The sequence below is a fragment of the Poecile atricapillus genome, chromosome 2, assembly GCF_030490865.1.
Source record: "Poecile atricapillus isolate bPoeAtr1 chromosome 2, bPoeAtr1.hap1, whole genome shotgun sequence".
NCBI classification, from domain to species: domain Eukaryota; kingdom Metazoa; phylum Chordata; class Aves; order Passeriformes; family Paridae; genus Poecile; species Poecile atricapillus.
Genome location: NC_081250.1, coordinates 9487380 through 9504404, shown reverse-complemented (window position 1 = coordinate 9504404; position 17025 = coordinate 9487380). Strand labels below are relative to the sequence as shown.

At 36.7% G+C, this 17025-nt stretch overlaps 1 protein-coding gene across 1 annotated transcript in view; it reads left to right on the top strand.

Moving 5' to 3' along the window:
- The window catches only part of PTPRN2 (protein tyrosine phosphatase receptor type N2), a 635317-nt gene that overhangs the window by 159964 nt on the left and 458328 nt on the right, over positions 1-17025 (top strand). Inside the window, exon 3 of the mRNA XM_058833496.1 lies at positions 1792-1905. Within this exon, the coding sequence (XP_058689479.1) occupies positions 1792-1905 (114 nt within the window). The remainder of the gene's footprint in view (positions 1-1791; positions 1906-17025) is intronic.

Sequence of the window (17025 nt, the reverse complement as noted above, 5' to 3'; positions counted from 1 at the left end):
TATCCTTAAGTGATATTTAACACAAAAATATTTCATTTTTACTGATTGTGTATGCTTTAGTGTATTCTAAAATAAGGTTAGAATTATTTTTAAGGTACATTATCTCTAAAAAGTGTGTGGAGTATTAGTTGTTTATGTAAACATAGATTTTGTCCTAATTCTTTGTAGCCAGTAATGGTGGTATTCCAAAATAGAACTGGCTCTTTCAGGTTATGTTTCATTTTGAATAATCTTGTTCCTAAACACTGAAATGTTCTTCTGTTCCTTTCTGAATCAAAACCTTATTCCTGTTATCCATCCATTTACAAGTTGACTGATATTTATATACTTTGCTTATTTTCAACTGCAGCAGGTTTTTAAACAGAGATGAATATTTTAATCTGCTGTTAGGTTGCTTTTCACATTACATGTCAGAAAACCAAACCATATCTGTCTATGTGGTTTCTAAATTAAACCTAGTTTCCAATAGCAAAATTAGATTCAGATGTAGGGTTTTAATTTGAATTAACTTAATTTGGCAGTTGTAAGTGACAGGAGGATTGGAAAGGCGAAGAAAGAAAAAGTTGGCTAATTTCAATGAGGTATTTGTGTTTAATAGTGAGGGCTAATAATGCCCTTTTTCTGCATCCTGGTTTGGTTTATTTTCTTTTATGCCATTATTTGTGTTTAGTGAACAGCTGGGCCAGTAGTTCCCGTTTGTAGTCTTTTAGCTCTGTGAAGTAGCACAGAAAGTAATGGACATTTGCAAATTAATGCTTGCCCTTATTTTCTGCTCATCTGATGTAGTTCTCCTTTTGGAGCATAGATGTAGTATCAGAGCAGAAGTAATTACTGTGTTAAAACTAGGATTGCAGCAGAATATTTTGCTAATTAAACTTGTTGCATTTAAATTGCTTCCTTTGGATCACTATATAGAAGAGAACTATTTTGAACAATAAATGAAACCACTTTCTTTCTCCGAGACCCAGAATTGCAGATGGTCAGATTGTATGTGAAGCACCTAGACTCTGAATTAGGCTTTTGTATGAAAGGGAGAAAGGTAATTTGAATGTTTGAACTCCCTATTCCTCCCACACATACACAGGAAGCTTGCCTCGAAATGAACAATTCTCTAAATAAAGACTAATAAGAAGCTAAATTAATTAGAAGGTGTGATTTGAAAAGACATTGATGAGAAGAGTCTGTCATTTCAGACAAATGGAATGGAGTTAAATAAATTAGGCCACATTAATATCTCATTGTTCTGTGAGGAGCTTTCTTTTATTGCATTCATTAGAGAGTACTTCTTGAAATGAGCCTTTACTAGCCATTATGGATTCAGTTCTCATTTACCAATGCCTAACACACAGCTCCTGCATTAAAAATGTTTCAGCAAATCCACATAGTTTCTGCAAATTAATATTTATATTTCTGGATGCTGCACTTTTAATCCACAACATAGTAGGCATTGGACGTTAAGGTTTTCTCTCAATGAATTTTCAGTAAAGAAGTCTTACGTCTAAAGATTTGGGAAGCAGAAGTCTGAAAATACTTTATAAAATAAACTGTATGCCTATCTCATACAATAGGATATTCCTCCAACTAATATTCTTTCCCGTATTTATTTATTTTGATAGAAAATATTCTATTTCATGACTTCAGTGGTCCTTTGATAACTTTTTAAAGTGTCTTTTGAAAGGTTCCTTCAGTATATAATTAGGATACATTGGAAATGCGCATCTCATCACGCCATTCTTCCTCTCAGAAAACGAAATGTGTATTTTTCCTTTTCTCTTTTTCTCTTTCCTGCAGATGGAATATTTGGGAGATGTCAGAGAGTGCCAGTAGTAGACATCTATAAATATGACATTTCAGCCCCTGTTCTGCAGCACCTGAGGATCGTCCTGGAGCAGCTCTCACACAGAGGTACAGTCAAAACTCTAGGGTGGGGTTAGATGCACTGGGCGTTACAATTATTTGCATTCCCTCTGAGGTGATGTCTCCAGAAGTTTTTGAACACATTTGTGATTCAGCCTTGCTGGTGCAGACTTTAGAAAAGTAAAAAGCCTTTGGATTCACTGAATCTGCCAGAAGGACCTGGGGATGCAGCTCCAAGAGAGGTGTTCCCTCCCTGTGTAGCACATGTCTGTGACTGACACTGTACTAGAAAATGTTAGTGTCTATGAATCCTGGTGTCACATAAATAAATCAGCAGGAAAGAAAAAGAGTTTGCCTTTTGCACCACAGCATATTTTAGGGTGCATGGGCAGAAAACACAAAACTTCCAGTTAGCTGGAAACAGTTCTGAACTTTCTAATGAATTCAGATAAATAAAACTGCTCTGATTTCATTACCAGCTGCAGCTGGTCTGTTTCTTTTAATTTTTGTTCACCTTTCCAATGTTAATCTCTCTGCTCTTTGCAAAGCCAGAAAGGATTTTCTAGCTTTTGAATGGCATAACTTGAACTAACAAATCAAAACTTGAATAAAGTGAAAGCCAGTAAGGTGAACAAACCTTTCAGATACTAATACAGGAAATAAATATCTCTTGTAGACAATCACTGGACCAAGATGTTTTTGTAATCCAAATTGTTCCAAGAATATTGTTGGAATGTTTAACTCTGCACTTGCATCATCTGTATGGATGTTTGTATCTAAATATTTTCCAGTCACAATCTCAATGACAAAGTAGTAATATTGTATTAGCATGATGCTAATTCAATTGTGAGAAAAAATTGTTTCACAGAAGTTTGGGACTCTGCTTAGAGACTGGACTTGTAGTTTGGACAGCACTCATTTAGAGCATTTAAAAATTTTCCAGGGATTTATTTGCTGTCCAGCAGCCCATCCAAATGAGCCAAACTCAGCAACATTTGATTGTAGTAGCTCCTGCCTGATTAACAGTTACATGTGAATAGTACTTGTGGCTCCTTCACTTGTCATTTTCTAAAGGCTAAATAATGCAAGCAAAGTGATAAAAATACTCTGTTCTCCAGGCTCTGTATGAGTGAAAAAACTTGTGTGTGGGTTCTGTTTGAATATAGTGAAGAAGGAGGAGAGGACACATTCTTCTCATTAAGTCACCTAAATTAATACCTGAAGTGATCACGCACACATGGACAGGCAGCAGTTATTTACATTGCCTGAATGTGTGCCAGGTGTCCTATGTAAAGCTTCTCCTGTGAGGATGTTAGAAATAAAGACCTGCAGGAGACTGATGTCCTTGTGAAGACAACATTCAGAAAGGGATGGGATACCCCAAGCCATCTCAAAGGATGCTCACCTGCCTCCATCTCCCTGCTTACCATAACATTTTGGTAAGGAATGGAATGGAATGGAATTGATGTGGCCTCCCCTTCTAAGTGCTCCTCTGATCAATAAAACAACCCTTCCTAGGACCCTTGTTATCCACAACCCACCTCCCTGAATTTCACTTTTTTTGTTGCCGGAAATCATAGTATGCTTTTAAGGAAACTTGAACGCTGAAATTTGCTTTGTCTCATACCTTTTTATAGCAAGAAAATGGCAAGGAAAACACAGATTGAAACCATGGTGGAAATAAAGGACTTCTATCTGCTTTACCTTTATCATTGAGAGGTGCATACACAAGTATCTGTATTCAAACTGATGCAAAACTTCTGCAAGGTGTTTTTGTCATCTCGGTATCCCAGTGAAGGGAATCTTAAATATATCTATGAAACGTAAGAGAATGCTGGAATGCTCTTTCTCAAATCATTGATGTGATAAAATCACTTTTTTTTTTTACTCTTAGTATCTTGCAAATTTTGTTTAGTGGGGACAAAAATATGGAAGAAGTAGAATCAGTGCTATCAGATTGATGGATTACTGACGTAAGGTTGCTCAGACAACACTCTGCTGCTTACTGGTGCCATCAGATGTAAAACATCCAGCCTCAGGTCATGTTTTCTGGCTGTGATGGTCACTCACACAGTTAATGCTGTTCTCCTGCACATGGTGTGCAAAATGGGATAACCATTTCTGCAGTAGAAGTAGACAAAACATTGCCAAGACCGCACAAATATTTCAGGCAACCACCAGTAAGGGCTTAATTTTTTCAGAGGTCTTATTTCCTTTATTTGTGTGATAGCCCATTAGTGTCATCTCCAAAAGACTTGCATCTAGCTCAACTTGGTTGTGCCCACCTTCCCTGGAAAGGATAGGGGACAGCATCTATTCTCTACTTTCTGTAATCAGCAGGACAGTGTTCCATTAAAAGACTACAGTAGGTCTCATGATTACTAAAAATTTTAGTAATGCCTGTGTTGAACACTTTATTTTTATTAGATGTATATACAGTTAAGGATGAGATATTCTGAGGGTAATTAACTTGAGTGGTTTTCTAGGTTCTTATTTATTTAATTTTCTAATGTGACTTGGTTTTTCTATTTAGTTTCCATCCTGATTTATTCTTACAGAATTGCTGAGATCTTCCTTTCCCTCCCCAACCTTGACAATAGTCTGTTGACATCTATTTCCATATGATTTTAAAAGAAAATAAAAATCAATAGAAAACCTTGTAAAAAGTACATTCTTTTTCATTCCTCTTTGCTGATTGCTTGTAAGTAAGTGGTGCCTATGTTTGAATCATGGCCCAAATGGAAGAGTGTGTGGTGAGATGTGTAAAGCAAAGGACAATGTGATGTGAATAGCAAATAGAATTTGTGACTCTGCCAACTCGAAATGTTTACTACAATGGGGAAGAATAAGACAGAGGCTTAGATGAGTGACACACCTGATGATAATCTGTTTAATAAAGGACTTTGACTAAAATTGAATTGAGATTTCATAATGATACAGTTTTTATGTCTTCTTTACACATTGAGTCTATCTTTGTCTATACTATCTACTGGGTAGATTGATGATAGAAATGAATGCTTTGGAATATTAGATAGTTCCCTACAAAGAAATGATCTGTTAGCATTCAAATACCCTTGCTCTTGTCATTTTCACTCACACTGCCCTTGAGTCAGTCAAATCCTCATGAAGATTTTCTGAAGGTTCAGTGTTTATAAATGGGACTCTCTATATGGGAAAAACCCTTCTCACTGTTGCTGAAACATGCCGAACCACTTTCTGAAGCTGATGGTATTTTGTATTATGATTCATAATAATTTATGAGCAATTGAAGCATTTTTCATTGTATGATAAACAGGACAGTCCAAAGGATGCCCTGTAGATGGGCCTGAATCATTTGAAAAGGGAAGTGAAGGAAGTAGCAGCATAGAGGGGTAAATGAGTAGTGCCTGAAGGAAAGGGAGATACTTATCCCTGTGGTTGGTCTTCTGCATCCTCTTGTCCAGCTTGGAAGAAGATACTTTTTGGAGTATACAAGAATGATAAAACGTGTGCTTTTCCTGGTTTGAGCTAAAATGCAGAAAATACTTCCTATTTTTTTTTTTTTTATTTTAGTGCACTACATTTATAGATTATTTTTTTTTGTTTGTTTTCTTCTTGTCCCTACAGTAGTCACATTTATATTTTAAAGGCAAAGTATTCACTAGAATAAGGTTCTTACCAAGGTTGTGGAAACAGTTCCACATTGATTATTGACCTGTAAATCAGAGCCATGAAAGATGAGATAGGAGAGCCAAGCATGAAGCATAAATAGTACTGAAAATACCACCATAAGCAATAATAAATAAGAACAGTAGTATTTTTCAACTTGCATGCTCCAAGAGTCATTTATGTGTTTTTCATGAGATTAGAGATCGTACCAGTGTTTAGAAATAGTGCCATGGTAATGTGGTACTAACTCAGTGAACGGGAAGCTGCCACAGCAATGAGCATTCCCTGATGGAGGAGCTCAGAGGTGGAGGCTGAAGGACACACTTCCTTAAAAACATCAGGACAAGAGGATTTGCTCAGGGTCACAACAAATGCCCATCTGACTTGGGATTGTGCCTCTGACAGAGGGCACTGTGTGTTTGGGGAAAAGAATGTATTAAGAGTCCAATCCCAGAGAGGTATTTTGCAGCGTTCAGACTTTCTCAGCACTATGTCCTTGGTGTCATGTGGTTCTCCTGAGCTGGAAGTTGTGTTTTTGTGTTTGCTCCATCCTCTGTGGACACTGCTTCTAGCACAGCTTGACAGGTTGCTGTGTATCAGAAACAAATACACAGTTATGTTAGACTAATAATCAGTATTTCAGCTTCTGTTTTCTGTTTCACTCAAAATGTAACTGAATCACCTCTATTTTCACTTTTCTTCAAGAAATGTTCAGAGTGACTGAAAAACAGATCAGTTATATATTTTTTAAATTATTTTTATGTGAGCTCGAGTCATTCCTAAATAATTCCTCAGCATGCTTGCTGCTACTTAATTTTTGCAATAACACCTTGTTCAAAACTATAGTTTCAAAGAAAGCAATTTATTTTACTCTGTTATGAAGAAAGTCCTGCTTAAGATATTCAGATATCAACAGTAATATTAAGAGAAACAAAAAGAGTAGGATGTGCTTTTAAATTCATGTAACTTAAGTCAGCATGAAATTCTGGAGAGATTCATGGGCTGTGGAAATAGTCAACATATTTACAGACTACTTGAAAAAAATAGTACTTTTTCTCTCTTATTTGCTTTCTTTGCAACCCAGGAATCACTTGACAGGAGGAAAAAAATTGTCATCTGTCTTAAATTAATTCTAACCAGTTAAGTGTAAAGTGATTAATATAACTTTGCTAGAAATAATTTTATACTATTACAGCAAACTGGTTTAAAAAACTGAAATGATTTACAATCAGTTAACTTGAAAATTGAAATGAATGTGACTTGTCACATATAGCTTGTGAATTACAAAAGGGTTGCTAAATATTTCTTTCAGTCAGGACTATTTTTCAAGAAAAAGTATAATTTTTTTACTCCAAGAAAGGTAAGAGTTGAAAGTAAGCCTTTATAAGCTCAGTTTTGAAATAAACTTAAAAGGAATAATGCAGTTCTTGCACATATTTGTGAGGTGATTATCACATCATTATGGAGGAATACAGAAAGCTGAAACCCTGAGAGATAGGAGAAAGCAGGTTTTTCTTTAAACTGAAATATTGATATAAATGAAGGCAAACTCTTCTTTGGCAGAGAGTAGTGTGCTTACATCTAATTTCCTGGGCATCAGCCTCCTCCAGACATCTGTCTACGGAGCAAATTCTTCTCCTAGATGGCTGCTGAAGCCAGGAATTGAAGCATAAGTCCCATGATGAGCAGCACGAGAGGAACTCAGCTGGGACTGGACATATTTACTTTCTCCGGTATCACTGTCACGCTGCCTTAATGTTTTGCCTCAATGGAAAAAAACGTGCTGAAAAGGTTGCAAAAAATTCCTGCCTTCTTTTCCTTTTCTGAAGCACCACTGACATTTTTTGGTCTTCAAAGACATAAATGGAAGTTCAGAAAAGAATGAGTTTCAGACAAAGCAAAATGATTTATTTATAGAGCAGCAGATGCAGTTTGGAACACCCATGTGTTACACACAGCACCAAAAAATACAGATTCTACTTTTTTTTGCTGTTTGGTTCTTTGTATGGCTGCTCTGTGTACCAGACATAATCTGACATGGCACTGACTTGTCTGATACCAATGTTTTTTCAGGGAATTGGTATTTATGACGAATGCATTGGAATTACAAAAATTATTATGGGAGTGAAATTCTGTCTATCCTGGGAAAGATATGAAAAAGTACAGAGGAAAGCTTTTTGCAATGTGTACAGCTTTTTGATTTTGCATCATCTGAAGTTTTGGAACTTTGCAGCTCTTCTTCCAAAGGAAATTAGAAATCAGTGATAATATACTGCAAATACCTAAGGCTGCTGATCAATTCCTGCCTTGCTTACTTTGTTTAGAGGATCTGTGTGGCGCCTTGTGGATTTTAACCTTTGCATTCATGTTTTGTCTTTTCCATGTCAGTGCTGGCTCTTCTGTAATTTGTTCTCTTTCTGACCTTTGGAAACTGAGGACTGTCTTTGTTTCTTCCTTCTGTGGAAGAAACTGCAGATGCCCCTTCTTTTTCCTTCTGGATTTCCCTGAGCTCAACAGGCATCCTCTGCTTAGTTCTCAGCATTGGATTGAGCAGCAGCTCGACTGCTGAAAGTCTTTGTATTAGGGATGTTCATGAATGTGCTCCCCTGTTAATGATGACACAGGCAGCTCTGAACTTCGTTCTTACCCTCTTAGGTAATTTCAAAGAATTAACCCTTTCCACAGGACCACTGGGCTGGGCAAACACCAGGCATGAAGTGAAATAGGTGCATAATATTTGTTTTAAAAACACACTTGGAAATGCATCAATCAAATTGCAGTTCATTATCAGTTGTTCCCACACTTGGAATGTCAGAAAGTCTCAATTCAAGCATGAGATTACTTCTTTAGCTGCTATATTCTCTAATAACACCACTTTTGGAAACTGTGAATAACAATATAGCATATCCAGACTAATTATGCCATTTTGTACCATTAATCTGTAATTATAGCCTATTTCCATATTCAACATAAGCCTATTTTTTTTTTATCATTGCACTACCAGTGCTTTCTTCTTGACTTGTTTTTTACCAGGGAATATTTTCCTTTTCTATTTCTATATTCATTGCATATCCTTATTGACAGTTCTGATCTCTCTCTACATGGCCTCATGTTCTTTTAAGATATCAACTCTTAGTGATGCCCAGTGTTTGACATATTGTTTTAGTTTTTTAATAGGTACTCTAAATTCTGAAACTTTTAGGCTTTTTTCTCAAAATCATTATTTAATTTATTAATACAAAACCTCAGTGGGTAGATTTTGTCCCTCACACAGTCATGATAAGCTTGAAGCTTTACTTTGTTTTAGTAACAAGTGTGAATTCCCACAAAAGTTCTTTTTCCCTTCTCTGTAGAAAAAGTAAATATATATATATACAGATAAAATTTGTTGATGGCTTTTTATTTTCCACTTAAGGTGTTTTCTTTCTTTACCTCATGGCTGTGGCAGAGTGCGTAGCAGTTTCCTGAAAAGGCTGAGTAAGGTTAAATTTCTTTTTACATTCTACTTTTGCTTTTCTTCATGCTGATTCTTAGCATATACTCACTACATTTTAAGCTTCCCTTTGTGTTTTGTTTTGCCTATACATGGATAGACAAAGCAGTTCATGATAATGAAATCGTAGTATCCCTCCGGTATTCCATTGCTCAGTTTTTCTTTTACATCTTCTCCAGTCTTTAAATGGCTAAAAAGGAGTTTACCCCCATTTTTAGTCTTTATTCCTGTTGTTTTCTGGTTTCTAATTAAACATTGCATAGACCTGCACTACATTTATAGCTAAATGATTTCCAGTCTTTTAGGAAGGCATTGAATGTTCTTCCTTCTTGACTGAGCATAGATCATGCATATAGCTTTTAAACTACATTTTGTTCTTTACCCCACTTTGAGGTTTGTGAGGTTTTCCTCACATGCTGTGTTCTCACATTTCTTAACATGGTAAGGTAATTGATTTTCTTTTCCTTACTTTATCTGTGAGCTACTCAACAATGCAAAACCTCTGACTGGGAGAGAAAGTATAAGACTCCTGAGTCTGTGATGTTTCAGAAACTTAACTTTTTTGTTCCTTTTATTTTTATGTGTCTCTTTTGAAGAGCTAAAATTCCTGCCTGAGCATCCTCTAGTTCTTTGATACATTCCTAGAAAGCTGTGTTGAGTCTTTAGATGTCCCTTCATCCTTTCCTCAGTAGAGAGAGTAATAAAATGAAAAGACTTCAGCATTCCAGCTCAGCTTTTTCTAATTGCTGATGAGTTTCAAGTATTTCCAGGTAAATTCTAACTGAACTGTGTTCTCTTCTGATAATGATACTGGCGTTCATTATAGTGTTAAACATTGAGTTTTTCATTGCTTTCATAGTTCTTAAGTTTTAGCAAACATCCACCTCATAGTCACATTCAAGTTGTTGGGAGGATTTAATACCAGCCAACACTGCAAAATAGTGTGAAACCTAATTCAAAATTCTACGTGGTCAAAAGGTCAGTTGTTTTGTTCACTCACATACCTTTTCTCTTTATAACTCTCCAAATTCCAGACTTCTCATTTGATCTAAAGGGATCAAACTGAACTGGAAATTAAGTGTAAAAGGCAAGTTCTAAAGGTTTTGACAATCTCTCTTTAAATGTCAATATTTAGAGTCTTCAAATGTATTTGACACTCATCACCTAAAAATTTCTAACATGATAGACTGATTATGTTTATCCTCATTTCAGAAAAAGCTCTCTATATGTCCTAACTGTAATGAGTATCATCATGCACTGAAAGTATTTGGTAAGGTCAGTTCTATGTGACTTAGGCCAGGCTGCTCTTTTCTAGAAAAAGAAATAGAGATTAAAAAATTCATTAAGTTAAAAATCATTTACCTTAACCCTCCATAAAATATTTATGGGTAGTAAATACTTTTAAAGAAGTTAGAAATTAATTTCAAACAATTTCTAATAAGAAGAAGGGTTAAACTCTCCACCTAATTAAATCATAATAAATAAGTCAATCAGCCCTACATAGGAAGGAAAGTACATTATTTTATATTTTGTGTTATGATGGCTCTGACATCGTCAAAATCTTCACTGAAAACTGCAGGACTGGGCATTAGCATTTTTGCATATATGTGGAGAGACAATGCTAGGTTATTCCTCCCTTTTCTTGCATCAAAGTGAACTTTGCTCTGACATTGCCTGCAGACTTGAGCAGAGGACAGGAAATGCTCAGAAATCAAGACACTAAATTTAAGTTTAAAATTAAAATGTTCATCAGCACAGAAAACTTCTTAATACCCATCTTATTAACCTGTGAGGTAATTCCACCAGTAAATGAATGAAAATGGAATGTGGTCCTCAGTGGTAGTTACTTAAACTGAGAGAATTTTCTTTTAGCTAAGAATAACCTTAGAAAACGCAGATACCAAATTCAATTCAGAAATGGGAAAAATATTCTTGAACCCATCTTGTCGTAACTCTACTTTTTCTCCCTTGTGGGCAGTGCAAAACCTGTCTGCTTTTAAATTTTAATTAAAACTTAGATTAATTATGATCATCTAATATTTCCTTTGCTCTGGAGTGTCTGATCACTGTGTATAAGAATCCAAAGTTTAATCTGCTTCTGGTCCTCTCAGATTTGACAGTCTAATTAAGTGCTCAACTTTAGCACTTAGTATATAAGCAATCCCACTTCATATTTTGATAAGATTTTAGATTAAATTGGTCACTTACCTGTTCTGCTGAAATATTTCTGAATAATTTTTATTGTTTCATCTTTACTACTGCATTCCTCTCCTTTAGGAAACAACAGATTTCCTTCCTGCATTATGCTAAAAAAATTTATTTGAAGGCTCAGCCTACCATTGACAGTAAAGCACTACTGGCATTGTTCTGGGGTGTCTTAAAGACATTCCTTCAGTGTGAAAATTAATATATAAAAATATGTCAACATAAAAACATTGGTTCTAAGGCTGGTGGTTCATTGTTTGTAAAATCCACTCTATTTTTCTCCCTAGGTTATGGTGACTGAACGAAATGTGCAGATATCTCTTTTTTATTTCTTGCACATGACATTGCCTTTCTCTCTGTTGGCCTGGTCTTTACTTTTCTTCTGTAATCCTTCACCTCATCCCAGATTCCTTGTGACTAATTGTCTTCCTTTGAACTTTGGCAAGACATGACATTCACGTCTTATTTTGAGGCCAGCAGCTCGGTGTCACAGAAAGCTGTAGCACAAAGCCTGCTGTTTCCAGTTAAGGAAGCAGATCTTCTTCCTTATGCCAGCCTGCTCAACGTGTAGACAGGTGATCCACATTCTAGTAATTCCAGCAGATGTTAAATGGATGGAGATGTTATTTCAATTGCTCTTAGCAACTCTCTTGAAAGCAGACTTACATTTGCTCTATGGGGACCAGCTTGACTCAATATAAATAGCTAAGGGGTTGGAAATTTACTGTTAAATCTTCCACCTCTCCCCATCCCACTCCTCCCATCACATCCCTGGCACAACTCACCCCATTCTTAATGACAGTGACTTCCAAGATGATTCTTGAAGCACTTTGCCTCCTTTTTCTGCTTGGCTCTGCAGCTGCTGAACCCACACTGTGAATTCCCCTGGGGTGGATGGCCCCAGCTCCCACACACAGGCTCTGCAGCCTCTCTCTCCTGGGGCTCTTTATAAACAGTAGAGAAACAGACTCTTTTAGGGTGTCTAAAAGGGTGTAAATTCAGAAATTGTAGGATGAAAGGAATCATATCTTTGATTTCACTAAAAATATTTCTTTAGCTGTCCCCTGACTGGGGAGTCCCTGGCTGATTATCTCTGTCTTTCATTTAGTCACATAAATTTGGTCCTTTGTCTCTCACTGAGAGCAGTATTTAAGTTCAGCCATATTCCAGGCCCTGTGGAGAGGTGTTTAGAGGAATTCCCTTGTACTATCAGGATAAGTGGCTTCTGGGTACAGCTTCAGTAATCCCATTCAGACTGAGCAGAACCTGACAAACAATTTCAAATTCCCCATTCCAGGGTCACTGAAAAAAAAATTAAAAATCAACTTTGCTGCAGGTTGCTCTGGCCCTTGCTCTTGCAACATTTTAGTTATTTTTCTGGAATCCTCTGGCACTCATCAGTTACCCATGTAGCAGCATAAACTAATCAGCACTCAAATTCTGACCTTTGTTGAATAGCAGGGGCTCAGGCAGTTTCTAATCCTGCTGTGTTATTTTGGCATGAACTTTGTTCAACTTATGCTAGAATAGATCCTGTTTTTTTCTTGAACTTCAGTTGGACAGATCATGGTACAGGTCCTTGCCTGACAACTGATGGTATGAACTCATCTTCACCGGAAGGAATTCTGCTTTTAGCCTTGAGAACATTCTTGTGGTCTTATAATTTCACTTATTTTTGTACTTCACAGCTTTTTTTATGAACTAGAGACAAGATATACCTGCTTGCATGTCTTTCATATTTTAGTGACTATGTTGTGTAATATTGTTTTTCATGGGGAGAAAAAGCTATTTTATCTTCATAATTTTCACAAAAATGCTGTAGAAGATCTGTTGAAATAGTCAAACTGCAGTATTCTCCCTCTTAAAAAGGAAGTAGGTCTGGAATGTCTTTATTTAGTACTGCTTCATTAATTGAAAAATACAGCACCTGCTTCTATGTTAATCATTCTTTGCTAAAGCTACGGAAAGCATCAATTTTTATAACAAAACCTGCCATTTCAGACACTTTCACCTCCCTGCTGTTTCACTGAGCAAGGTGCAGCTGAGAGTGGGTGATGCTAAGACGGAAATTACATTGATTTTCTACTTTTGTCATACAGGAGTATTTTAAGATGTTCCTCTTTATTTTAATTTTTCTTTTTCAAGAGTTCAAGAAAAATAGGAGAAAAATACTCTGATGTTCAAGCCAAGGAGGCTAGAATCAAAATATGCCTGAAAAAAGGGTCCTTATTTTCTGGAGGATTTTTGCTAGGGCATTGGAAGGGTTGGGTGAACTGCCTGTTCCCAACTGCATTTTGCAGTGGCGTGACCACCTAGGGCTTGAGAGATTGAAGGACCAGAATTAAGAGTCTCTTGGTTTCCTTCCTGGATGACTGAGCAATAGGCCAACAAGCTCTTCTTTTAATATGTAACTTCCTGAAGAAGTGTAACAATGTTTTTTTTTCTGGAAAGCAGCATATTATTAAGAAAATACGGTTTTTTGCTATTATGCTTCCAATGTCTGGTGGCATAGACACTGCATCAAGAACAAGGTAGAAGTGCAATGGCTTCTCTTTATTTATTTTGCACAGGTATTAATTTATCAATTTTTGCAGGTTTTTTTAAAAAAATAATTTCTCTTTCAAAATTTTCCCCAGCATAAATAATTTCCCAAATGTATCTACTGTCTGGTTAGCTGACTCTGTGTCCTATGAAAATGTACTTATGTAAATTGGTAAGATGCTTTTAGAGGTAATTCCAGGTATGAAAATCAGGTATGATATCAGAAACCCGATGAATCCTTTCATTTGAGTCAGAGATTTTATAACCTTTTATAGGAGTTTCCAAAACATCCATCACTCTGCACAGATGCTACAACTTCAGTGGTGCAATGAAGAGCGAGCAGCAGGTGGAGCATGTGGATTGATTTTGTCACTGCAGGACTTTGAATCCCACAAAGCAGAATTTAAACAAAATGCAGGAGCCCTGAGAGTAGTGTCACCAGTTCTGAGATGGAGAAAAAATATCCTGAGGCTATCATCCCTCTTATGAATTGTAGTGTGGACTTAGCATTTCCTTCCTGGTGGTGCTTGCTGTGTTACTGTATACTCTGAATAATGAATTTTATATTTTACATATACTCTTTCAATTTGTGGAGGATTCATCAGGTGTCTGGGTCTATTTTTGAGAGAAAAATTACTCATCTGAGGTTGAATCACAGATATATAGAGAATAATCAACAATCAGTCTCCTTACCTGCTTTGCTACAGTGCTGATTAATGGATTTAAGTTCTGTATTTCTAGATTTAGTTCTCATACTAAGCATGGTCTGTTGTTTCACAAGTGATATTTACATTCTTTACAACTCATGAAATGCCTTCTGCAGCTCCTATAAATATGAGATTTAAGGAACTTTAGATCAAATTACAGTACATCCTTCATTTCCAGGCAGCAGAATTGCTCAGTTTTGTTTTATTGAGTTAGTTAGGCAATAAAAAGTCAATCATTGCAGAGTGCATGTACATTTGTAGGCTGCTATGTGTTGGGAGGATGCTTCATTTTATCAGTGGGTTTGCTGTAGCTGGGCCATGCACAGTGAGAGAGCTACATCAGCTCATCCATCAGGACTGGACTCACAACACCAGTTAAGGCTACGTGGCTCTTTGTGCCAGGAATTAGCTTGCAAGTCATAGCTTTAAGACTGTGAAAATTACATTCTCAAACTCAGTAATCACTTTTATTAACCTCTGTATCTATTTGCATTGCTTACAAGTTAAAGATGAGCAGTCTTTGAACCTTTGGCCATTTCCTTCAGTTGTCCAGCATTGCATTTAGTGTTTCTAATACTGAGCATTGTGAACTTGACCTGCAATAGGGTTCTTCAAAGGGAATCTTTGAGTTCCTTGAGTGACTCATTTCTGTTTGGCTTTCCTATGGGGTTCAGAACAGAATCCAACTTGTTTTTGTCTTGGCAAAGCCAGGGAAATGTCAGATGATACCTGGAAGATGCAAAAAGCACAGTCCTATCATGTAGCTGGCTTTTTTTGGTTGCAGATGAGTCTGAAAAATGCTTTCACTGACATTACCCCATGGCAAGAAAACACTGTTAGGGATTTGTAAACAAATGTAAACATGTAAACAAATATTTACATTTGTCCTGCCCTTCCTTGTTAAGCCATTAGGCTGCTAACATATTTCTGCAGACTGAAATAAAAAGTCCAGAAGCAACTGTCTGGTTTAGCCAGTTAACAAGTCTGGATAAGTGTAAAAACCCATTGCTCCGGGCTGGTAAATGATGAAGTGCAGTGTTAGCTCACTCAGGTGATTCATCCAGCTGAACATCCTCCTCTGACAGTGATTGGTAGCAGATACTTCGGGGTAGAGTGAAGAAGAGTAAGACACAGAGCAAGTATAGAATAAGCTTTTCCCTTGCATCACTTCTGAAACTCAGATTTTTTAGGGATTTCACAATTCTTGTATTTTACTAAGGAAAAACTACTTGCAATACATAGAAGCAACTAAAATTTGCTGTTAAGGCAAAGAAGCCATGATGTGATGAAATAGGAGGAAAGATAAGCAATAATTACATCTTGTCAGCAGAGGTTTCCCTTAAAATTGCTTTAAAGAGCAGTGATAGTCTCTGAAATTTAGTCTCTGAATATTAGTGGTTTTTTTTTTTTTTTGAATACTCCCTTTCCTCAAGCAAAAAATCATTATTATTTGTATTGATTCTTGAGTCCTCTCAAGAAAATTGCAGCACATTTTTGGGATGGCTGTTCTGCTTTTCATTAAAATAACTTCTAAAATTGTTAATCGTTTCCTCTTTTGGCCAGGGCTTCCAAAGTTCATTGTGAACAACCTCTTGGCATCCCTCAAAGGAGCCTAAATTATCCTAAAGTAGAGTCACAGCTGGAAAAAGTTCTGCATTTCCAAGGACAAACTACTGGTGCCAGAGCCCAGGGAGAGCTACTCCTCCACCTTCTACACTAGAGGACACTTTCTCCTTAATCGTAATCACTGCAGTATGACGTAAATGAAACGTGGATCTAGTATTTTTATCCTAATGTTTTTATCCTAAATTTTTATGCCTATCAGGAGTAAAGATTGATTTTCTTAATAAATTAAACCGACTGGTATCTGGAAGGTTTGTAAGTGGCGATGTGCACAGTAGGAGCATGTTTCATAGGAGACTTGCTTTAGGTTTTCGCAGTTATAGACCACTGGGCCACTGTCCCAGCATCACTTTTTGGGATATCACATAGCTATATCCACTGGATAGCTATGGATCCTTCTTTTGGCTGTATCAGCACTGATTCTCATTATGAATTTTTCATACATCATATGTTTGTGCTTTCAATGGAAAAGGAAAACACCAGCACCTTCTGGATTGGGCAGGGAAAGAGATGAACTGATTTCACTGAAATGATGATGATGTGGAAAAGTACAGAAAGTTAAGAGCAAAACCAAATCTGCTGTGGATCCATTCCAAATCCTTTTTTGGCAGCCCAAGATTAACTGTGATCCAGCTGTGGAAAGGACCCAATTATTTGCCCCTTAATCTTTTTCTAACTAAGTTCCTGGAAGCTGCATTCCATCTGCCTTGAAATCTGTGTCTTGGCTTATTTTTCACTAAGAAACTCTGCAGCCTCTAAAGATGGACAGCTTTGGGATTCAGAGTGACTGTGCCATATGATACATCATTTGAGTGTTAGAAAAGCTGTTTATGAACAGTATACTTAGTAGATAATCTAATAGCTCCATTTACCCTTTAATTTTTTACATTGCTGTTAATTAGTATCAAATTCTGGCTGCATTGAAATACTGCTGTTGGCCCCATTTCCCAT